The sequence below is a fragment of the Channa argus genome, chromosome 11 (assembly GCF_033026475.1).
Source record: "Channa argus isolate prfri chromosome 11, Channa argus male v1.0, whole genome shotgun sequence".
Lineage (NCBI taxonomy): Eukaryota > Metazoa > Chordata > Actinopteri > Anabantiformes > Channidae > Channa > Channa argus.
The window spans coordinates 701649-725767 of record NC_090207.1 but is presented as its reverse complement, the minus strand read 5'-3'; the positions used below and the strand labels follow the sequence as shown (position 1 = coordinate 725767).

The 24119-nt window shown below is 39.5% G+C and overlaps 2 protein-coding genes across 8 annotated transcripts in view; one reads left to right on the top strand and one right to left on the bottom strand.

Annotated features, from left to right (window-relative positions):
• mfsd14bb (major facilitator superfamily domain containing 14Bb) overlaps positions 1–9667 on the bottom strand; it is a 19693-nt gene extending 10026 nt beyond the window's left edge. Inside the window, exons 1-4 of the mRNA XM_067520452.1 lie at positions 9128–9667; positions 4774–4866; positions 2744–2806; positions 2043–2170 (exon numbers count right to left, since the gene is read on the bottom strand). Of these exons, the coding sequence (XP_067376553.1) occupies positions 2043–2170; positions 2744–2806; positions 4774–4866; positions 9128–9145 (302 nt within the window). The 5' untranslated portion in view covers positions 9146–9667. The remainder of the gene's footprint in view (positions 1–2042; positions 2171–2743; positions 2807–4773; positions 4867–9127) is intronic.
• spinb (spindlin b) lies at positions 9603–24119 on the top strand. Of its 7 annotated transcripts, none has more exons than XM_067520477.1 (8): positions 9722–10007; positions 12018–12122; positions 16135–16452; positions 16631–16746; positions 16948–17042; positions 18031–18186; positions 18775–19008; positions 19818–24119. In XM_067520477.1, exons 3-8 carry the CDS (start codon positions 16447–16449, stop codon positions 20015–20017), a joined length of 807 nt encoding a protein of 268 aa, XP_067376578.1. In that variant the 5' UTR covers positions 9722–10007; positions 12018–12122; positions 16135–16446; the 3' UTR covers positions 20018–24119. The 7 variants fall into 7 exon arrangements, 6 of the variants coding, with proteins under 6 accessions (XP_067376574.1, XP_067376578.1, XP_067376576.1 ...); XR_010915505.1 differs by lacking the exons at positions 9722–10007; positions 12018–12122 and adding an exon at positions 10722–10953 and having other exon boundaries at positions 19818–20993; positions 21666–24119; XM_067520473.1 differs by lacking the exons at positions 9722–10007; positions 12018–12122 and adding an exon at positions 9603–9714.

Sequence of the window (24119 nt, the reverse complement as noted above, 5' to 3'; positions counted from 1 at the left end):
CTACTTCTCATCCAAGTGTCAGTGGTGATGTAGATCACATTCACCTGTGTAATACGCAAGTGTTACATTATGTCTGTTTTGTCCCAGCTGGTGCTTCGACCGTCCTCTTTGAAAGCGTTTACAGATTTCAGTGTGTGTGACAGTGTTTGGACACTTCTGCTTCTTCTGTTAGCAAAGCTGGGTGTAAGCTATTACGTGTGGCAGCATCTTTCATTTTTTGCAGGCGTTTTGTTGATTTGCACCTCATTTGCACGTGACGTTAGGGTAGGAGGTGGGGTGTTGATTGTCGCCTTTACAAACTGATAGCAGCAAGTGAGATCAGCTGTCGCCAGCTAAATCTCAATGTGTAAATACAAGTTTCATTTGGTGTCTGTCTGTACACAATTTTCAGTGATGTATCAGCTTGACTACTTTAACATAGTTCTGTCATTATTAATTCTTGGCCCCACTATTCAATAGCTGACAACAGACAACAAATTAAACTATATGGAATTTCAAATTGATTTGGACAGTAATAAAGTAAAAACATAAAAAACAAAAATTTACTGATCATTGCCCAGAACTGTTTACAATTAGTGCGTTCACGTCCAGAATTGGGATTTTTAGAGGGAAAAACACCCCCAGAGAAGTTTAGTATCTACTATTTAAAATTAATGCATTATACCATGAAGAGAACTATTGATACGCAAGTAAGAAACGAAAATACATTTCTGCAGCTGATTCACAGTAATGTTATGCAGTCTGTGCTTCAGAAGCTTCTGTAGTTCCTAGACAACTGTCTTTATCAGACAAAGGATTTTGACCAGAGGGCTGGAACAACAGGATGCATAAACCATGTGACTTCTCTCAGCATCATGAAGTGAGCTGATATCAGCTGATCTCACCCTGCTGTGGCACAGTCTACAACCTGAAGTGTGAAGCTTCAACCACACCAAGACATTATTAAACATCAGAGTTTGGTGTGGACTCTGGACATAGACCCTATCTTGTAACACAGAGAGGCATTAAGAAAAGCTGACCTTGCTCTGAAAAACTGTCTGTGTGTAACCCAGAGCCTTTACATGGAAACAAGAGACTGAACGTCTGCTCATGTTTCATAAGGATTTCTCAGCGATACACGATGCATCTGCTTCACACACATTAGGCAAAACAAGGGCAGCTGAGCTGATCATTTTGAGAATTTCAGAACAGGAAAGTGTTTGACTGCTCCAGCTGGTTTCTGGTTAACATGTTCGGTGCAGGCTGGTCCTCACATGAACAACATGTGACTGCTCACACTGCAGCAAGCTGCAGCAGAACCTCCACTTACTCTATTCACTCTCACATCAGACTAGGGCTGCAAAAATCAGCTGTTAAAAAAATTAAGCAACTCAGTATTAAACCACATGGAAATAAGATTTGCAGGATTCTTTAGTTTTCAATGATAATAAAAGATAAAAATAAAAATAAAATCAACAGTATATTACAGGTCAATGTGTTGTACCATGGGTTCATCTATTGTTATGCACTTTATACATTGTACATGTAGGTTCTGTCTTGTTTTGTGTTTTAGGATTTTGTGCGTTGGGGATACTGCATAAACAACAAAGCTGTAACAAAACTGCAACGTGATCTGACCTGACGTCAGTGGATCACTTTAAATGATTTCCAGGAACAAAGTGACTTCAGCAGAACTGCGAAAAAAGAAACCTGAGCCTGTGGTCTGGTCAGTTACAGTTACACAGGACCCAGACAACACTTCAAACAACAGTAACTCGTGATAAAGCAGGATTTTCAGCTCCAACTTTCCTAAGCTGTTCACTAGCTCCAGATGTGGAAAACTCCAACAACGTTGTACATCATAAATATGTACTAGTTGATTTTTAGTGTGCATTATTAATCTAAAATGCATTTGCATACACATCTGACATCCAACCATTTCCTGTTGTTGCCCACCTCATACAATTTAAGGAAGCAGTGAAAATTCTTTGATTTTAAATGTGGAAGTAAAAGCTGTTCATCAAAGGTTGACAACCACATGCACAGATGTTTACTCAACTCACCAGGGGCTGATTCTCATGAAGGGGATAGGAGCACAGGTGAAGAAGACCGTCATGAGCAGGAAGGACTTCCTGCCCCAGATGTCCGACAGAGCACCAATCAGAGGAGCCGAGAGGAATGACAGGAAGCCCTGTACGGGTTTTCAATTAAAGTCCATTTAAATTTAAAGAAAAAAAATGATATTGGTGCAAAGGTTTACAGTTAATAGCGATTATTGTTTGATTATAATTCATTAAATATTTGTGACCTGGGTTTAAGAACAAATTCCAAACATGTGAGCTGTGGTCCATGCAGAAGTTTTTAAACCAGTCAAACCAGACAAGTCAAATTTTACTGCTTTTCCCCCTCATGTTTATATGGAAGGTGCTTAAACACTGAACACACAAAAAGCCTAAACACTGACTTAAAAGGCTTTTATTTTAGTGCGATTTCAGTATTTATTGCCAACTGTGGAAAGTTTCTTCTGTTTTTCACATCTGTGATCAAAAAATGTGTCAAAATAAAGTTGTCACTATTCTACAGTGTCTTTACCTTTTTCTATTGCTCAACAGTTTCTATTATCACATTATTTTGTTCTAGCTTTCAGAGCTTGTTCCTTATTAATATAGACTGTTGAGCTGATTTCTGTATTTCCTGTAAACTATTTATTACTGCTGTGAAAACAAAGAGCTTCATAGTAAAAGTGTGTTGCTGTAGGTTTTACCTTCACTCCCTGAACCAGGCCATTCATCAGGAACGTGTGCTGAGGAAATGTCTCATGGAGAACCTGAAATGACATCAGAAGATCTTATTATCTACAGTGTTGGGATGTCACAATGCCAGAAATCTGGTCATCAGGGCCAAAAAGTTTGTTGCACCTGCCAACACATTTAGACTTTTGGTAGATGCTTTTATCCAAAGTGACAAATGAGACACAAAGTAAGCCAAAAACCCTAAGTCACAGAGAAAACTTTAAAGCAAAGTGCTCTGAGAAGAAGTTTTTCCGTTTCATGAGATGCAAGTGCAACATAGGACAGGTAGGACATTTTTTGTGGGGGGGAGACTGGGAACAGAAGAGTTCTGTTTCCAACTGTGCTTTGATATTTGGGCATGAGGCTGCTGAATGTGCAGAGTTTGTCAGCTAATTCCACTAGTCTGTTGAGTTCATATGAAGCTTTCTTTATGAAACCTAAACCAACCAAAGATGGCTGAACTCTTTACACACCTGCCTGAATTTCAGTAGTAGAGGCGTGACGTCTTAACATGACGCAGAGCATGACATACAGCACATTTGAGAAATGTCAAACATACCAGCATTCTTTTAAAACAATGACACACGAGTGGCTAAGCTCTGGCTCATCTTCTACATTTCTGACATGTTTCAGACATGATAATGATGTGGAATAACCTTCTGACTGCTGTTGGTTAAAAAGTTTAAATCCCCCAGTAGCGAAGGAACCTGAAAACAGCGTCAAACTGCATTGCAACAACTTCTGTGTTTATCATGTGACAAACACAAAATATAATAATAATATAATTTGTAAAATCTACCAGATCCATATAGTAACATTCTATTTCATTCCCATGCATGTGCACAGGGAACCAATGGACTGGACAGGAGTGTTTGTGCTTTATGAGCCCGATACAGTAGAAGCATGTGGAACATCAGGGTCATTTTTCTGGCTGAATTTTTTTTTTTTTTTAAAACTTTCCACTGAGCAACTTCATCCAGGTCTCCCCAATACATCTGTGCTTCACTTCGAAGCTGCCTCTTCTTTTTTACAGAGAGCAGTTGGGTGGATGCAGCAATTTTACCATCCCCACAGTTGGCACATGCAGGGTCAACATTGTGATGTGTCAAAACACACCACTGTCTGTTTTCTGTCTAGATGTTTCAGATGATTATTAGTTTCTTCTCAGTACCTAGGAGTTTTTTTCCATCTCAGCACAGAAGCTGGAAGTAGGGGAATTCCAACATAAACTGTCCTCAGATGTTAGATAAGTCTTAGTCCTGGTTCATTCTAGCATTACAATGTGAATAAATGTGTATTCAGTTCAGCATCCTCTCATATTTCTTATCAAAACACAATCCACCTGTATCTGCACGAATCATGAAACTGATTAGGGTGTTTGATGCTGTGACAATAATCTAAAGCAGTGCATGACTGAAAGAGGTTTAAGGCCAGGTCTGCCCGCTCCTGCCTAATTACAACCACCGCTTTTACTGTGCTCAGGCTAACAGTGTTGTTCTCCCTTAAAACCTGAGCTCCAGCATAAACTATATCTTCCTGAGGGTGTAAATCTAAAAACACTAGCTTTGATGTTGTGGTGCGGAGGAAGACACAGAGCTTTGTGACCACACAAAGACATTACTCCAAACCTTCGCTGAAGTTCTCGCTGACTGCTTTAACGTTCAAATATTCTAACTTCCTGATGAATATACAAAAAAAAAAAAAGTCAAGAAGCTGCTGCAAATGTTTTTTGGCATAAACAATCTTGTAGCTGTGTTTAATGTCATCAGAGTTTCCTTAACTTTAAAAGCTGATATCATTATCGATATGACAATAGGAACAACTGAAGCCACCAATAATCAGTACACGATTATTGTGTCATTACTGATTGCACTTAAAAAACAAATGCAGGAGAGTCAGTAAAAGCCAGGTGACAGGGCTAAAAATATTCATCTAACAGATCGCACGGTTCACTTTCTGCAGCAGTGTGTGTTCCGAGGATGTCGAGTGTGTATTTACTCACAGTCAGCATGGGTGTGGTCAGCAGCCCCCAGGCGAAAAACTCCAGAAAGATCACAACCACTGCATGAGTCACTCGGGCTCGGCTCCGGCCGTGCTGCATCAAGACACACAGACATTAACTATTCAGTGTTGATCATTCCATCTTCTACTGGCTGCTTGTTTATGCCCGACGAGTGCACAGTTACATTAGAACATTACAAATGTGGATGTTCTCAACAGCTTCTTCTCATTTTGGTGATGTGGAATTCCGTTGTTTTCCTTATTTTTTACAAATGTGGTATATTAGAGATTTAGTACAAGGAGAAACGACACTCATGTTTTTCTAAACACATATACATCTGCAAATATTTATACGGTGTAACAGAGTCGTCCCTGATCAAATGTTATAAACATATCTCAAAATAGAAGATTTCTTAAAGACAAAAGATTAAAAGTAGGTATTATAACAGCTTATTAAATTAAAAAGTTAAGATCAATTAAAAAAACAAAACAAAAAAACGGAAGTTCAATACCAAAAGGAGAAAGGAACATTAATGTTATGGCACTGTGAAAGTGGAGTTTCAGAAGCAGAGTCTGACTTTTTTCAACTACTACTGCAAGCAGCTAAGACGCTTTTCTTGAATTTGACTTCAGTAGTGAGCTGTTGTATTAAAAGTTAAAAATGAGCAACAAATTCAATGAGAAGGCAGAAATACTACAGTGTTACAGTGAAGCATAAATACAGATCAGAAGTCAGGATAAAACCAGACAATGAGATGCAGGCTGACTTTACCCCTTACACTTAACAAGCTGATTGATCAGAATACTAAAGGGCCCGATTCAGAAATATTATTTTCAGCAACTTTAAACATTGACGACATCAATGTGCAGCAGCACGTCTAATTTTAGATTTCAAGTATTTCACATTGTAAATATTATATTTTAATACCTCCCACCCCCTTCACCACACACTGTGGAAGGTGTGAGCAGCTCTATCAGCAAAAGACTGTTACACCCCCAGTGCATGAAGAAGCGCTAACGCAGGCTTTTCCTCCCCGCAGCTGTCAGAACGTACAACACACCAATACAGTGAGATACAAATGGGAGCAACTTTTTATGTTTGGTTATTACGGGAGAAACATTTGTGTCCGTTAGGTAACTTTTTAGTGCTCTTGTGCAATATTTGTTGTGAGGGGTGATATCTTAGATTTATTGTGTGGTGCAATATCTGGTGCTTGTCTTCTCGCTGCTGGAACACAGGAACTTCCTCATCGTGGGATCAATAAAGTCTCATATTCCTTCGCTTAAATATTTTCTCCTTAAATTTGAATTTTTGCTGCATTGTACCTCACTTGTAAGTTGCTTTGGATAAAACCATCTGCAAACTGAATAAGTGTAAATGTAGAGGAGGGAAAGTGGGCTTTAAATAACAGAGAGAATTTTATCAGGTAGAAAGAAGAAAAAAGTTGAAAATACATCTTAAAATAATTTGCTAAAATTATTTAGATTTTTTGGTGGATATTTTAGTAAATGGCAAACAGTCCGTTACTTGACACATCAACAGATGCAAAAATACCAGCAGGTGGCTCCTTTATTTTGGATGGTTATTCATAATAAATAGCCTACTTCATAGGCTGTGTTTTAATAACAGCATCAATCAGCAAAATGTAAAGCTACTTGATGAATATTTTTTATTCTTGCTGCAGGTTATGTCTGTAACAGTTGTTGAACGACACTTCCTTCAACAACTGACACTTCCTTTAGAAAGCTGATGTAAGGTGTGTTCATGTGACTATTAAATTAGGATAAAGGATTCCTATTATTAATGCTTCATGAAGTTATGGTTAAACTTGTAAATAGGGGTAGGACTGCATAAATTTAAATAAAATGACAGTCTTTGGTTCACCTGAAACGTCATGACATCATATGGAAAAGCAAAAATCTGCTGCACACACTTTTTTTTGCCAATAATGACAATACATCTGATTTACAATACAAACTAATGAGGCTTAATCTCAGTTTTCAGCCTTCTACAACTGCAGAGTTACACAGGAAGCAGAGGATGAATGAATCATGTTGAAGCAGCTTTAACATCTTTAACAGTGTGAATGAGCTGATATAAATAGAGTTAAGCAGCTTCACCAAATTCGGCACAACAGGAAACTGAAGATCAAAGTAGGTAAAATTAACATGTGAAGATGCTGCTGCCAGATCTAAACTACAAAGTCTCTTAAACCTTTCATTTTGTAACGTCGTTCATTTTGTGACGACCTACTCATCAGCTTCTGCCGCTGACATTTATCACGTAAACACACCATCTCAAATACTAAGATGTGTTGCTTTTATTTGGCACTGAAAATCTTTTGGATTTTAGATTATTGATCTGACAAAAAAGATGTTTAAACATGCGAACTTTGACTCAATTACAGCTACAGCGTTCACCTTAAGCTAGAGCTAACTTGTGACTGAATGAGTCCACTCTGCTCTGCCCAGTCCTCCTTCTCCTGCTCTAAAATAGCTTTGCTTCATTCTTTATGGTCCACCATGCTCTACACGGCCCTTCAGGTAGAAGTTCTTATCAAATAACCAAAAATAAATAAATAATAATTATTAAACGATTGCTTCTCTGATTGGTCAGTAGGGTGAGCCTCACACAAAACTAATTTAGAAATGGAAATATAAAATAGAAATGCACTGCTGTTCAGTAATTCTGAATCACCAGAGGCGTTCACCACACCTCTCTACATTAAGTGTTGGAGCATATCATGATTAAAAGAAAACAACGGCGCAACTGTAACTTTAACCAACCACTATTTGCAAGTGAAGATGAATGCGTTTCCCAACTAATGTTTTAATGGACTTAACCAAAGGGCGATATAAAGCTTACCATGATTAGCAAGATGCCTTCACTGAAAGACAAATAACCAATAGCAAAAACTCTACAAGCTTTATTGCAGTAAAAATCACATTCAGGACAAGGCACTGCACTGTTCTGTTTTTTATTACACTCAGTGGAAAAAACAAAATACTAACGTCTCTCCAATGAAAACTGGATGACATTTAAATTTAATTTTTGCTCAACCTGTGGTATTTGCCTTAGTTAAGATGAGGCTGAAGACAAATTGTGTTCAGGTGACATCTGATATCTCATTTTGCATTTTCTGAACAGAAAAGAGTGGCAGATATTGTTTGCAACCATGAAAAAACAGTGTAAATTATTAATGGTTACCTAAAGCGAACAAGAGTTAACTAGCTAGTTAGCTACAATGATTCTTTTTTGCAGACAACACACAGGAAGAGCTTATAAAATATGATGATCAGTTCTGAAAATAATCAACAGATGACCATCCATTAAAAAAGAATCCTTAGTCTCTTCCAAAAAAAAAAAGAAAAAGAAAAAGAAATCCAGAAGTTTTCATGAATTTTCCTGATCATAGTTTTCAATGGTCAGTGCTCATTTTGTACTTTAGTAGAGTATTTCTACATTGATGAAATTCAGATGGAATTTCTCACTCTATATTTAATTCTTACAAACCCATCAGTCAAATACCTTAGGAAATAATTATTTGCAGATCAAGTTGTTAACAGCTCCACCACAATCAACAGCAACATTAAAAAGCTGATCTTATGTTATGTTAGGTCTTTATACTACATCTGAGGATTTAATTTGTTCTGAAAATGGAACAGAAAGCGGTGGAAACACACAAAGACTATTTAAATACATTTTTAACATTGTCTGTTACGTCATACTTGATCTGATTCAGATAAGCAACTATAGATAGTTACTTATTTGAATCAGATCAATTAAAAAGAAACAAAACACTATCATGTGAATTTTTGGATCCTTGGTGGCTAATTCAGTATTTGACATTGTAAATATTTTAAATATAATTATTAAAACAATGTAAAAGATCGGTAACATCCGCTCCATCGTCACCAGCTGCTTTGTAATGTACTAATAATACCGCATTCACTGATGGGAAAGGAGACATTTTGCATAAAAAGTACTTTTGGTACTTTTAGAAGTTTTTAAGTGACTACTTTAGGAATACTTTACTTAATAGAGCGAATACTTTGCTGTTACTAAAGGTATTAACCTGAATGAAGGACTTTTACACAGCGGTACATTACTTACAGTAAATGACCTGAATTCTGGTAACAGCTAGCTGGAGCTGGTAGCGTTAGCGTTAAGCCTCCGAATTAGCTGCTGGCGTTGTTTTCGTCTCCAGCAAAGCTAAACAGATGAACAGCTCTACTGTTTCCAACAACGTGTTCCCCACAGTGCGGCAACTGTCCCGCTGTTTATAGCCATCTCATATCTCATACAGTAGCATTAGCTGACAGAGCTAACCAAGCAGCTAGCTGCCACCACTTACCGGATTCCGGACCAACATGGTGCCGTTGGCCTCGGTCGCGGTTTTCTCCCGGTTTATCTCACATCTTGCCGTAAAGAATTTCACATCAACCCCGCGTTCAACAGCATCCTCCTGGGGTTTCTCCGTCTTTTCCAGTGTGTCTCGCTATGTAGAATATAACTACGTTTGTGCTGAGCTACCATAGACTTTGGTTAAAATCGACTCGCTGACGGACGGGAAGCTCGGACACGTTTTTTTTTTAGTAAATTCCTCCGCTCTGATTATAATTTAACAGTATGTCAAATTGGGTTTCTCATCTGAGGCTCCTGGTGAGCGGCGCTGTTGTCTTACGCTGGATAATTGTCGTTAGAAGCAAATAAACGCCGCCCTAGTGAGACGTCTCTGAAATAAAATCGAACAATTCCCCGGATGCTCTTGCCTTCGCCGTTCCCAGATCAGTTCTTGTTACAGTTCGAATCACCTTTACACAATTCATCACTGATACATCTGACTTTGGGCCAGCCCATACAGGAACCGTCACTCCTTATCTTCTTATCTACGGAGTACCGAGCGCGCCGCCTGCTGAGCTTCGTTCACACTACAGTGCAGTGAGTGTTTTTGGTTAACGCGGCCTTGTTATTTAATGTGGTGAGGTTATTAAAAAAACAACAACGCACAAATACGAGCAAATGCTATTCGTGTTGTAATTGTTCTCCTGTTACCGCGCCGTATGTGAGAAAACAGGTCAACAGAGATTCTCAGTATTTGGCAGGAAGAGCCAGCTGTAAACCGCGCTGCCAAAATGCTGGGGATCACTATTGAGCAAGAGTAAGACAGGCGGGACTCAGCGGTGGAAGAATTCTTGGCGTCAATGCAAACCTGCACAACAACCATCGTCAAGGTAACCCGCGTGATACATACTACCCCGGTGACGGTTTTTAAAAGTAAAAGCCTGCTAAAACACGAACCTGATCTTTTCAAGTTTCACGTTTAGTCTCAAAATTTGCAATAACACCGATGTTAGATTAATACTAACAATAAACAAACAACATCAATCAAGTACCTGACTAAGAAAGTACTTTATTATAATGTACTAAAAGGACCTCATCAAATCCTTCACCTAAAGTACTACATGTTCAAAACGTCACTTAAAGTACAAAAGTACTTGATGCTTTTACGAAGATACAAGTCGGAGGCCGTCCTGTAAAATAAAGGTATTTCTAAAACTTTGCTTCATAAAGTTTCCAGAGACGTCTAAACCTTCAGGACATGTTACATTTAATTCATACATAGATTTATGGAATCACTTTTCCTATAGCATTCACTTAATCTCTATTAAAGTGAAAATACGCCAAAGAAACATAGTAGTCTAAGGAATGAAGTCCAAGGAGACATAGAGAGAGAAGTGGAGTGGAACAGAACCAGCAGCTTGTAAAGGTGGATCTGACTTAAACTGCTTTATGTACTGACAGATACTTCGCCAGTAGTCTATTAGATTCCGTCTGTACATCTGTAAAGTTATTACAATTTCAAATACATGCAGAGTGAAATTACAATTTTTTGTACTGAACTGTTTGAAGTTACTAACAATAAACATAATATAAATGGCAATACTTCCTTAAAGTTCACGTACCTGAATGCTGTCCTGAGTAGATTTGGGTACTATAGAAGTGCACATGTGTGGTTTTAGCCCTTTTATTTTGATGGCCACGACGCCTCACTTCCGCCCGCCTTCATCTTGGCGCTGTTGACTTGATGCAGCGGAGAAACCAAACGGAGGCAGAGCGGATCAATTTGGAGCCACGGACGTTGATCGGGATTATGCGGCGTCACTGATTGCTGTATCGGTAAGAAACTGCGGCCTCTGGCACCGCCGATCGAGCCGTTAAACGATCCGCTTGCCCGCTTGAATGCTTTCCCGCAAAGCCGCTAGCTTAGCGCCCGTGTTTTTTCCTAACAGACCTCCCCTCTCCCTTTGTTCGCTTGCGCCTTTTTTGCACCGCTGCGGGTTTTGTAAATAGTGGCGCAATATGGCCGCCGTGTGTGAACACATTACCTGTGCACATATTTTCATACAGTGGGGTGTGGGTGTCGGGGCAGGTTGTTCGGTGGTCAGTTAGCGAGGAGGTGAGGAGGCTTAACCGTGACCTCTGGCTTGTCATCTTCATCAACCCAAACAACAGTAACACGGTCATGTGCTTCTTGAGATGTGACCTACACGATGTCCACTGTGAAGTGACACGCATTTAACTGGACCGTGGGTGTCTTTGTGGAGAGGTTGGGGTCGCTGGTCTGCAACAGTGTGGTGGAGAAAATGCAGAAAACCAGTGAGCTGACAAGAGGATGGTGTTAGTTTCAAACTATCCACTGTCAGGTACATCAGGGGCAGAGGTGGTAAGTAACTAAGTACTTTCACTCAAGTACGCTACAATTTGCGGGTACAGCATCTGGGTATTTCCACTTTGTTACCTATACTCCACCACAGTTGTACTTTTTCTTCTGTAACTTAGTAACAGAGTCAAACTGCTCAGCCAGAACCTAACGAACCTATAAACACTGTAAAACACTGTAGTATCAAGGACGAAGCAGCTGTCGGTATATAAAGTGGTAAAAATAGCTCCACCTTTACCTGCCGGAGGTTCTGTCCCCAGGTCTCTTTTGTAACACAAATGTTTGTCCTTAGGAGTCAGTCATCACTACACATTTTAAATTTGTCTCCTGTGAAAGTGCGTTTGTCATTTAGCGGGTGCATCTATTCACAGTGAATTGGAAGTAAGTAGTCGACTCTAGGGACAATTTCTGGGGTTCAGTGTCTTGCCCAGGGACACTTTGACATGTGGCCAGTAGGACCAGGAATCAAACTACAGGACAACTGCTCTTCCATAACAGGTTTTTTTTTTGGGTCCCATAGACAGTAACTATTTCTCTGGATGCTGTCAAAGAATCAGTATTTAAAGCATGTGGACATGCTGGGAGTTGAACCCAGGGCCTCATTCAAGCAAAGCACAAATTTCAAGTGAGTTCACAATGAATATTTTTTCCATTTAAAAGCTTTAATTTCTCTGCTGTGTAGAACCTAATGGTCATTGCCACTAACTACTGGGTCAATTAGAGAATAGAAGAAATGCTAATGAGTTTTCACGGTAACTAGTCAGAAATCCGGTTTTTCAACGGGTTCTCTCCTTGAGTCTGTCCATAAATGAAACTTAAGGCCGTAACATCTCTTATTTCTGTAGACAACTGGTTTATGAGGCACATGCAGAACAAATCTGGACTGGACTTGTACATTCATGAATCAACAGCATCAAGTTCAATGGTGGTTACTGCAATACTGATACATTTGACAAGTGCATATTAGAGTATGTACTTAGTACTTGTAGTAGAGTACTTTGTACAAATAATTGCACATTTACTTGAGTATTTAGTTTGTGTGCCTCTACTTAGTTAAAGTTACCGTACAGTTCACTGGAATCTGGATGTTAATAACATGATAAGGTCAGACTGGACATGGTGTGTCAGCTTGATTATTGTACAGTTGGTGCTTGTGTTTTCTGGACATTTTGAATCTTCTTATGTGTGAAATCAGGTTATTTGTATGTTGGAAGCCAGAGGTTGTGAAATAAAATGTCTCATCAGCTATTTAACAGCCATTTTATTGACAGTAATTGTAAATTCACAGTTAGGGTTTTATTATTACTTTTAGCTGTACATTGAAAAATACATTAGAACACATGAAAATGGAGAGATAATAATAACAACAACAATAATAATAATAATAATGATCAAATCAAAGCATTTATTGTCTTGTGCACAGTGAGGAAACCATGTTTCCACTGTCCACTGTGAATGTCAAATACAAGCAGTTAAAAGATAAAGTATAAACTAGATAATACTAGTAATAATAGTAATAGGAATATGGACTGTGCAATAATGACTTATGTGCAACACACCTGAATCTTCAAGTAGTAAGTATAATGCAATTTAAAAACGTGTGCAAATTAAATGAGACCACGTGTTAGTGGCAGAAAAACAAAAATAACAAGTGTGTAAAAAAAGAAACCACATGACGATAATAATAATAGCAGCAGCAACATTAACAAATGTGCAAATTGAGATGAAGCATTCAGTCCAGCTGCTCTATGGGATGGATGAGGCCAGTCTGTGTCCTCAGGCTACCTGTTCAAGAGTCTAATCGCTGAAGGGATGATTGTAACAGACATTTGATAATTACAATCTAAAATACATTCACATTCAAATGAGCACTATGTAAAAATTATTCATATTGCTATCATTGTTAAATCTTTTGAAATTGTGCAGATTCTAAACATGGTATTTCAGAGCAGAGCTCTACAAAGAAGCCGTACAAATGTTACCTAAAAACGTGTTAGTAAGTCATTATTATTTTGCTGACGTCTTGATGTCGGATACATTTAAAATAAATGAGTTAATCTCTTTGTTTTCTGCTCCTTGTCCGGTGTTGCATTTAGTGCAAAGCTACGACCTTCCTCTGGTTACAGTGTAAGCGTTTTGTTTCCTCTCACAGTCGGCTGGAGACAGATTCTGTTTTCATTTTCCCACATTTTATAGACCAAATAACAGCAGTCTACTCTGGAGATTCATCAGCATAAATAGTGGCAATAGAAACATTGGGAAACCATTTATTTCAGTCTTTTATTAAGTTATTCATTAATTAGTTAAGTACTTTATTAGGAGAAGGAATTCAACATTTGCTTGTTTCAGATTCTTGATCAAAAGAATCAGCACTGTTCTGACATCTAAATGATTAATCATTTGAAAATCAATTATCTTTGAACTGCTGTTAGTTTTTTCATTATATTCTCACTTTTAACTTTGACATTTCTCTCCACGTTAATAACAGTTGTGGATCTTTGGAAAGAAAGTGGCAGCTGATGGCTGTTTTTATTGCTGAGGAATCCGCAGACTATTTCCTGGATTAATCGATTAATCCTGTCCGGGTTTTATCAGGGGGAAATTTTCCTCATTTCTTGAGATGTTTTGCATTATTTTGTCCTGAATTTCAAACTATTTCCAGTCGGTTTCACTTTAGTAAACTGAGTTCCTCCGGCAAACAAAACCTGAACTTCGTCTTTATCTTAGTCTGTTTGTGGTGGTTTTTCAGCTCATAAATTGATGTGTTGGGGATTGTGTGGCAGATGAGGTGACTGTGAAGAAGTTGGAGCAGTGGAACAACAAGTGCAGTACAGTTAGGTTTATATTTCCTATTTCACTCTCTTTTATTTCCTAATTCATCACATCCATCACAGAGCTGCTGGTGATGTTTGAAAATTGAAATATTTAGCACAGCATGAAAATGCAAATACTTCAAATACTAGTTCATTAGTACAGTTATTGGCTAATGTACTTTGCAGTACTGTTGAACAGTTTCACGATGGCTAAAACTACAGATTATTTCCATTTATAGCTGAAATGGTTTGCTGATTCTGCAGCTATTTGAATAGTTGATTAATGGTTTTTCATAATATTACAAACAAAAATGGTAAAAGTCTGTAGTTGTTCCTTCCCCTTTTACAGAGTTGTTCAGAATAACAGCAGGACCCCTGGAAAATATTTCCTATGACAAGTGAATATTTCAGTCAGGCACAAAGTTTCTCCTGCTCCCTGCTTGGACACCTTTTTACTCCACATGACACAGCACAAATATTCACCCTCATTTACTTCACCTATTATCTCATCCATTATTGGTCAGGCCTGTTGATCCAAGTCCTGGTCCTGGTCCTGGTCCTGGTTGTGCTGTAGTGATGTGTTGCTGCAGTGCTGTCTGATCATGCAGCAGCAGCAGGAGGTGTGTGGTTTGTGTTGCAGCTGTGGTTCTTGTCATGCAGCGTGCAGCTTCACCTTATCTCTCACTTTATCGTAAAACAGCTGTCAGCATCTGGAGTATATTTGTTTGTTTCAGAGGAGAATGCAGATCCGGGTTTTCCACCTTCTGCGGCAGTGTCGGCTGTGTTATCTGTATCCTGTAACACACAATATCTCTGTAGTTAACAGGAATTTCTGTCTGCTGCTTGTGGGAATAAAGTTTCTCCTGGTTTTTAATCCATGTCTGTGTGAGTTAATATTCACAGGCTCTGCTTCCCACCTGATGGGGACTCTTGTAATGAGGAAACATTCACTTAGAGATTTTATGGAGCTGTAAAAAGGGGAAGTGAAGTCATTTGATGAGGTTGTTCATGACACCAGGGCAGATAACGGCACTGATTTTTTCTGGAGTTTGTGCTTGTTGCCATGTTAAGTCATTAAGAAACTGGTGATGATTTAGAACCAATTTCTAGGCAAATATGGCAACAGTGTCTTTTCTACTTTAAAACAAAATAGTTTTAATTATTTTAACTTGAAGTAGTAGGGATGGATATTTTATCATAGTTGGTGAGACAAGTCAAAAATGAAAATTGAGCTGCCACCAGCTGTTATTTCCATGATTAGCAGTTTTTAAGTGGTCTCTTTGCAGTAGATGTGGCTGTTTGTGGTGGTGTTGCATCTCTTTGTGGTCTTTTGGACCCCTTGACCTGTTCACTGTAGTCCTGTCCAGTAATCCATCCATGAGTCCAGGTCACGTTAGTTGATACTACATAAATAATATATTGCTATATCGAGGGAGGGGATCATAATGTGACACGTGTTTATAAATTCATGTATTTCCTAAATAGCTGCAGGACTGTTTGCTGTCATTTCAGAAGGCTCACAATGAACTAAATGAGTGCCGCAGGAACTATGTTGGAAGCAGAAGGGAACCTGAAGAAAATCCACTCACTGATGATTTTTTCTGTGTTGCATTCGTGTTAATGTTGCCACAATATGTATAAAAGAGGTGTGAGTCTTCAGATCCCCCTCAATGCACTGTGTGTGTTTAGTGTGTTTTATGGTGCAGCACTAATTGTGTCTCTGTCTCAAACACGTGATGATCCCATGTTGATATGATGACACTTTTCTGACAGATGTCAACAGTTCCATGCAGCTGATCAGAGGATCTTTTTTTGTCTCCTCAGGCTCAACACACTGTTTCCTTGTCAAGTCGCCAGGTGTTAGTCTGTTCCCGGCCTGAATGCAGCCTGTCCAAGGCCTGGCTTAATTCCTGGTGCTCCTTCTTCTCCCTCCACCTCCTCCTCCCTCCTTTCCCTACCCTCCTCCCTCCCCTGCCCCCACCCTCCATCCATCCTCAGTCCCCCCTGCGTCGGCTGGTGTTGCACATCCAGACTCCAGGCATTTAGCCCCGACCAGCGGCCTGGCCGGCTGGCCCCCTACAGGTGGATGAATGAAGACCCCTTTCAAGAGCCCAGCAGCCCCACGGCCCCGAGCAGATGGGGGTGAGTTACACATCGGAAGAAATGCAAGCTGTGGAGTCTAAACCTAACATAATGGCTCAAATTTCTTAGACAGATTTCTGTTCCTGATTCTGTGAAAATGAAATCATTTTTTACAACTGTATGTGAACCCCACTGAACGTGCCACAGTTCTTCATTAGTGCTTTTAATTTGTTCATAGGAAGCTAGTGGGTCCTTAAACGCACCACCTGCTGGAGATTCTAAATGTGTGTGTTTGTGTGTTCCAGGCCATTCGGGCGTCTCTGCAAACATGATAAAGAAAAAGAACTCCCACAAGTACGTTTCATGACCGTCTGTTCACTTTTCTGCTTGTTTTGTAAGATAAAAAAAAAAAATTCAGACTGGGGTCATGTTTGTTTTAATTTGACCTTCTTTTGTCTCTCCTGTTCTGCCTTGCTTTGACTTCCTGCTCTACTCACCTTCTTTTCCCTCATGTTTCTGTTTTATTTTCACTCTTGGTTTTTCTACTGTCTGCAGGAAACAGAGGACCAGTGTTGGTCCCAGTAAGACTTTGGCTCAGCCCAGAAGAAACATTGTTGGCTGCAGGATCCAGCACATCTGGAAGGAGGGCAGTAAGTGGGATTTCAGAGATTATTAGTTTATTTGACAGAAATAAAGAAACAAAGTCCCACATATCTGAAAGCTGTCAAGGCCAACACAGCAAAGCCCAAAACTTGGTATATGAGCAGGAGGAAGTCACTATTTATTAACTGCTGCACGGAGTTAGATTTTTTTCACGTGGCCGCGATGTTGACAGATTCTTTCTAAGTGGTTAGTCCTCGTTCCAACCTCGTGTTCAATGCAGATAAACAGTCTAAATGAACTTTTTTCTTGTGTTTGTAGCAGTTTTACAAGTGCAACTACATTCAAACAGTGGAAAGAAAGAAATGTTATCAATAAATGCATCCTATTGCCAATTCACAATAATTGTAGAGTTTCAAAATGACTTTTTAGGCATTTATGCGTTTTGATATTTATTAAATACGTGTGGAAATTAGTACATGTAGGATGTTTACCAGATTTTTTTCCCACTTCAGCATTTCTCCATGTTATTCCGACATTTATTTATTGAAAAATTGTGGAAATCCATTAATATAGAAATAAAAAAATGTGGAAATGAATTTAAGCAACAGTAAGTAACTTTAAAAAAAATATTTTTTAGTAGAAATATGTTGCAGTGTTCTGGTGGAGAGGTGCTGTTGACGCCTCCCATGAAGTCAGATTCACAGCAGTTTCTGAGTGGGGCTTTTCCCTCTAATCAATGAAGGAATTTCAATGATTTCACCTTGATTAGTAAGTTCTGCAGCTTCTTATTTATTGTAATTTGATAATGACTGATAGCCGAAGGACAATGCAGAGTGTAGTGGAGCTTTTGTCTTTGTTTGTTTGTTTGCCTGAAATTGCACAAATCACAAACGTTTCAAAGGTGATTCACACTTTCTGTATGTTTGAGGCTTATTAATGAGTGTTGCATGAACACATGTCCCCAGGGTCACAGTGCTTGTTGGAGGCGTATATATATCTAAATCTGTGTGTGTGTGTGTGTCTGCTACCTATCAGGTAAGTCGTCGCAATGGAAAGGTACCGTCCTGGACCAGGTCCCTGTTAATCCCTCGCTCTACCTGATCAAGTACGACGGCTTCGACTGCATCTACGGCTTGGAGCTGTACAATGATGAGCGAGTGGTGGGTCTGGAGGTGCTGCCCGACAGAGTGGGTGAGGAAGAACTATGCTGAGAGGAGCAACCTGTCTGTGTGTCCGTTACCTGATCCTGTCGGGTACAAACTGTAGTAATGGAGTCAGTCGTTTTCTGACTCAGTTCAGTACCTCATAGCAGCATGTAGTGGACCTGCAGCGAAACATGTCAGCTCTGACTTTAAGTTTTGTAGCGTACCAATAAAATTGCTGCAGGTTTTCACATAATCAGATTTACATCATTACAAAGGTGACGCACTTCGAACTTGTGGTAAAATGCAACAGCAGTACAGATGTTGTCATTGTTTTTTGTTATTAAGACCTTCCAGAGTAAAATTGACATTGGAAAATAGAACATGGGTAAAATGAGTGACTACATTCTGCCATTTGATGTTTTTCTTTTTAAACTCAAATATGTCAAGATTGACAAAATATAAAGAAAAATGAATTACCATCAGAACTTATAATTTATATAATCATTTTTTATATTAACTTTGTAATCATAGGTTATTGTGTGTTACAAAATGGAAATGTATACATTTGCATTTGCATCTGGCGGATGCGTCCTCTGGTGTTGTCTGTATCCAAGAACCTGCGTCTCTCTCTCAGCTCCAGCCCGTGTGAGTGACTCCCTGCTGGCTGACATGATGATCGGTAAAGCGGTGGAGCACATGTTTGAGACTGAGGATGGGCCGAAGGAAGAGTGGAGGGGGATGGTGTTGGCTCGAGCTCCCATCATGACCTCCTGGTTCTACATCACCTATGAGAAAGACCCGGTTCTCTACATGTATCAGCTGCTGGATGACTATAAGGAGGGCGACCTCCGCATCATGCCTGACTCCAGTGAGTGACCCAAACTGGTTCTATAAGTCCAGTGGTCACCAGAGTTTGTCTCAACATTTGGTTGTTGTTTTTACAAAAATGTGATACAAATAGTTTCTGAATTTTATTTCTTTTAATTGCATATAAATATATTTTATATTCCAAATCCTGGAGATCCTGGTTGAAAAATGTCAAGTTTATCAGTTTATTAAACTGTTGATATGATATGAATGAAAGAATCATACATACATACATACATACATTGATACTAGTTGAATCATACAAATCATGACAGGATCCTCTAGAGTGTCAAAAAATAGGAAATTCTACAGAACCCTTATTTATAGGACCGTTAACTTAAATGCTTCTTGGTTCTAGACCAGCAAAGAGTTGGTGCTGCTCTGGAACTACTTCTTCTGGCCAAACATTCATGAAGCACTAGTTCTGTAATGGGCACTGGATCTGAACCAGCCCTAAAACTGGTATAGTGGAAAAGGTAGAATCTGCTAGAACATTTATGATATGAAAAAGAGGATAAAATTAGCCCTGAAAGGACACAAACGCTGTTTAGAAGGAGCCCGAAGCTTTTGGAGATTACAAAGGCCATTAGAGACACATTAGAGAACATAAAGGGGAACAAATAATTGTCATTATTTTACTATAACTTTGTTTTTTATACCGTCCATGATTATTTTTGTTACTTCTGATGATGAAGGAACATTTATAGGACCCGACTGTATTTTATTTTGACTTGTTGTTTTGACCTGGTAGTACTTTTAGCGGTCTTTGACCTATTTATCAGCCACACTAAAGACTTTTCCTCTGTGCAGACGACAACGTGACGGCGGAGCGGGAACCCGGCGAGGTGGTCGACAGTTTGGTGGGCAAACAAGTGGAGTACGCCAAAGAGGATGGCGGGAAGCGGTCAGGCATGGTCATCCACCAGGTGGAGGCCAAACCGTCGGTCTACTTCATCAAGTTCGACGACGACTTTCATATCTACGTCTACGACCTGGTCAAGACCTCTTAAGAACACAAAAAACAGTCCAGGACCCCCCGAAAAGACTTGCTGAGACCTATTTAGATCTGCTAAACACCCCAACAAAACCTCCTATAGAAGAAAAACCACAACTACGATTTTAAACATCTTGAGACGCACCATGATCTATGGAGATGCCTGAGACAAAAACGCCTTAAACTGAGGAGAAAACATAAACAGAAGCCCCTCACTAAGACATAAACAGCAGCTACAAACCTTCACATAGGTGTAACAAATCATTACTATTCATCATTTTTGTCTTGTTTCTTTAGGACAAATACTTCAGAACTGGTTCTAAAGCCCCCAAAACAAAAGTGACATTTGAATTAATGTTGATTTTAGATGATGTGTGATGATAACCCAGAAACACGTGGCTAAAAAGAAAGGGGATTTGGTTTGAGTTGTCGAGATCTCTGCCAGGAGTCGATCCGGAAACCCCTGCAGACTGAAATCAAAAGGTTTTCGGGTTTTGAAATGATCCAAGACCTCCTGTCTCACCCTCCCTTTCAGACTAAATGAGATCACCGTTTTCTGAGGGGGTTGTCGACATGTTCGAGCCTTCAGGGGTTAATGAAGGGACGGGACTTCAGGAGTGTGGAAACATCGACCAGGACTGACCCAAAGTATCTGAACCATCACCTGGTCTCTGCCGTTGGTATCCATCTGGATTTGTTGAAGGTGTCGGTGGACAGAAGGAAAGTGTCTCATCACATTTACCTGCCCCTACTCCCACAGGTCACCTGTAGATGAACAAAGATGCTGATGGGAGAACTCTGAAGGACTTGTTTCATTTTCTATCATATAAATATTTGTCTTTTCTTGTCGATTCCTAGATTAACCATAATGATTTTCACTGTAAATGCTCAGTTCTCATCGCTACATCGTTTGACCAGAAAACAGCTGGACCACATCGTTAGCTGTCCTCAGAAGAACGGTTAACAGCTCGTTGTCCACATTCAGTTTTCAGGTGTTAACAGGCTGTTTTAAGCCGAATTAAAAGCAAAACTTCCCTGTTTTTGTGAAAAATGTTTTGTGGTTTTAGCTCTTGCTGCCTCATTTCCCAAATTTTAACATAAAGGTTTGATTGATGAAGGTAATAAAAAGGATTAAAGGTTGATACTGCAGCTCATGTTTGGGCATCCACGTTAAACATTATAGCTTTTGTGCCTACATTTTTTTTTTAAAGTGTTAAACAACCAGGACTTAAATTAATAATCCCATAAATCTGAGGTTTTTGCTGTGGAGTTTGGTCCAAGTCGAAGTACAGAGTCGATATTTGGAGAAATCCTTTACTTTGATGAGATAAGTGATGGGTATTGGATGATTTCAGAGTAACACTCTATTCTAACCAGGCTTTAATCATTTATAAGCAGTACATAAACATTTAGTGAGTGAGCCAGTACACACAAAGGACGGCTGCAAAGTGTTTCACATACATTTGCATTTTTAATTGAATAAAAGAAACTCAAAATAAAATTCCATAAACTTCCAAAGAAGTTTCCATGATGGCTGCTAACTTTTTTAACATGCAATGAGGTAGTTGTACTCGTTTGAAGCGTTTTAGTAGTTGTCAGCAATTCTATTTTGTTTCATTGCAGCTGTGTTTTACTATATTTCCACTTTTTTTTGGTTTATACAGCAGCCTCCTCTACAACAAGAGACGTAAAGCAGATTAACAGACCTAAAACTCTCTAACATCTGCTCCCAGCTGCATTACAGTGAGTAAAAAGCCATTTAAAATGTGTTTATACGCTGCTTATAGATGTTCTACTAAAATGTTCTGTTTGGTTTGTCATAGCACAAAGACTGGATAGAAAAAGAGACTGATAGACATCCACATTATCGTCAAAGCTTAGGTAAAGTGAAAAAAAGATTTCTCTATGTCTGAATGCCCCTTTATTGCCCCCCCACGAGCAATGGCCTCTGAAACAATATGTCCTGGAGTTTAATAACAACAAAAATCATTAGGCTCAAACATGAGTAAACCTGAAGGATACCCTAATCGCTGTCTTCTGATTGGCTGGCTCCACACGCCTCTTGGCGAAGGTCTGATCTGTGGTTCCTAGTGGACCAAACTCGCTGGATTCAGTTAAACCATCAGCTAGAAGTTGTTCTATAATATATAAAGAAAGACCCCGTTGTAGTTCTTCAGTGTTTCTGTTTGACGTGGACGAGCTGTATCATCTTTATGTTTGATGCTGATGTTTCTTTGTTACCTGTCGTATTTTCCCTCCTTGCTCTGCCCCGTATAACCCGTATATCACCCAGTTCGCGGTAGGAAGCTTGTGGCTTTTTTGCTGGTTTAAAACTCCAAGCTTGTCTCTTGCTTTCTTTTGTTTTTGACACCAAATAAGTGGAGCATCAGCAGCCGCATTGCCTGATCTACATCTCATGTGCCTGAAGGAACTCGAACGGCTCAGACTTCTTGAAGAAGCTAAATGTTGCCAAACCAGTGGATTTTCATTCTGGATCCAGCCCGATTTAAACCCGAACGTTTCCGAGTCCATGGTGTCAGTTGGTTCATTTGTCCCGATCGTACACTCACACAGACTTCAGTTAGGAGCAGCTGTACACTAGTGGGTGGAGAACTGTGTCAAACTATGGGCCCCTCATACCTCTTATGTGAACAAGACCCCCACACTGAAAGAGACCACAAACAACCACAAACTTATGCAGCTACGTTGGTGGTGGTCTTGACTGCATTTGACATTTCTTTGTCCTGGTTTTGCATAGTTCAGGTTGCATCAGTTTGTGGTTGTTTCATGTCTTATTTAGGTCATTTTCTGAATATATTGCAATTGAAGCCTTGGTGACCCTTGATTTATTTGCTTTTTTTCTTGTTGTATTACTATGTAAGATTATCCAACTGTGATCTCTGCATAAAGTTGTTTTCTACAGATTCCAGTCATTGTGTTTAGTGTTTCATGGATCTTAGTGTTAACAGCTGTTCTTTTAGATTGTGATAAGTTTCAAAGCTGAAACAACAATCACTCAGTGGATCTAAAGAAAATTTCAATTTTCAGCTTCTCAAATGTGAGAGTTTGCTGCCTTGTCTTGCATTATAGCAAATTGTATATTCTGACATGTTGGGACTGCTGGTTGGACGCAAACATATTTCATGGCACCAGTCTGGCCTCTAGGAAATTGCAATGACTATATTTCAGAGTTTTTCAACTTTGTGTTGAGTAAATTAATTAAAATAAAGCAATTAGCAGATTAAGAGCCAGTGAAGGGTAGTGCAGTTTGGCCCCAGTGCACATTATTGCTAAGTAGAAGTGTTGAGTCACCTGGTTTGTTCGGTTAGAGACTTTGTTGGCCTGTTGCTGGTTCTCTCGTTTGTGTATTCACACTCAGACTCTCGTCAGCAGTGAAACATGGAGAAGTTGTGCATTTGTTTCTATCTCAGCCCCGTTCAGCTTGTTTGGTGAGCAGACATTCGTTACTAACTGTTACAGTTCACCTGGGTGTTGTGGGGCCGTTAACCACGATGCACCTGTCTCCAGGCTGATGGACCATGGGATGTTTAGATCGTAGTGAGGCTCCTGTGGTGGTGGTGGTGTTGGGGGGGAACAAAACCAGTGTCTGGGTTGATCTTTAGCTTTTTAGCCTCCATGATAAAAACCGTTGGTCTGTAGCGCGTGTGTGCTGTGGATCAGCCCCTGTTCAGAGCAGTGATGTTTTTGCATGCCTCTATAGCTCAGTGTCAATCGATGTCAGTTGCATGTTCGTGTAGTTTTGAGTTGTCCGGCTGGTTCTGTCTGTTGTGGCTTTGGGTGCCTTTTCATTTTCTTTCCCCCCTTTTTTGCACTGTGACCCAGAGGAAGGGGTTTAGAATTACAAAGCATAAAAAGATTAAAATACCCCCGCAAACAGAACTAATTGTAGTTATAATCAGGAGAAAAGAAGAGACAGACAAACTGTTTTTTTGGTTTGTTTTTTTGGTTTGTTTCTTAAGTTTTGACGACAGGTGTAAGTTCTGTTTTTGGGTGGATTGTCCTTTTAAAGAGTGCCAACTAAGGATGCCAGTGTTGTACAGCAGTAAAAAAGCTCCCACTGTTTACTAAAATAAACCATTTCTCTGTTTTTTCACTGA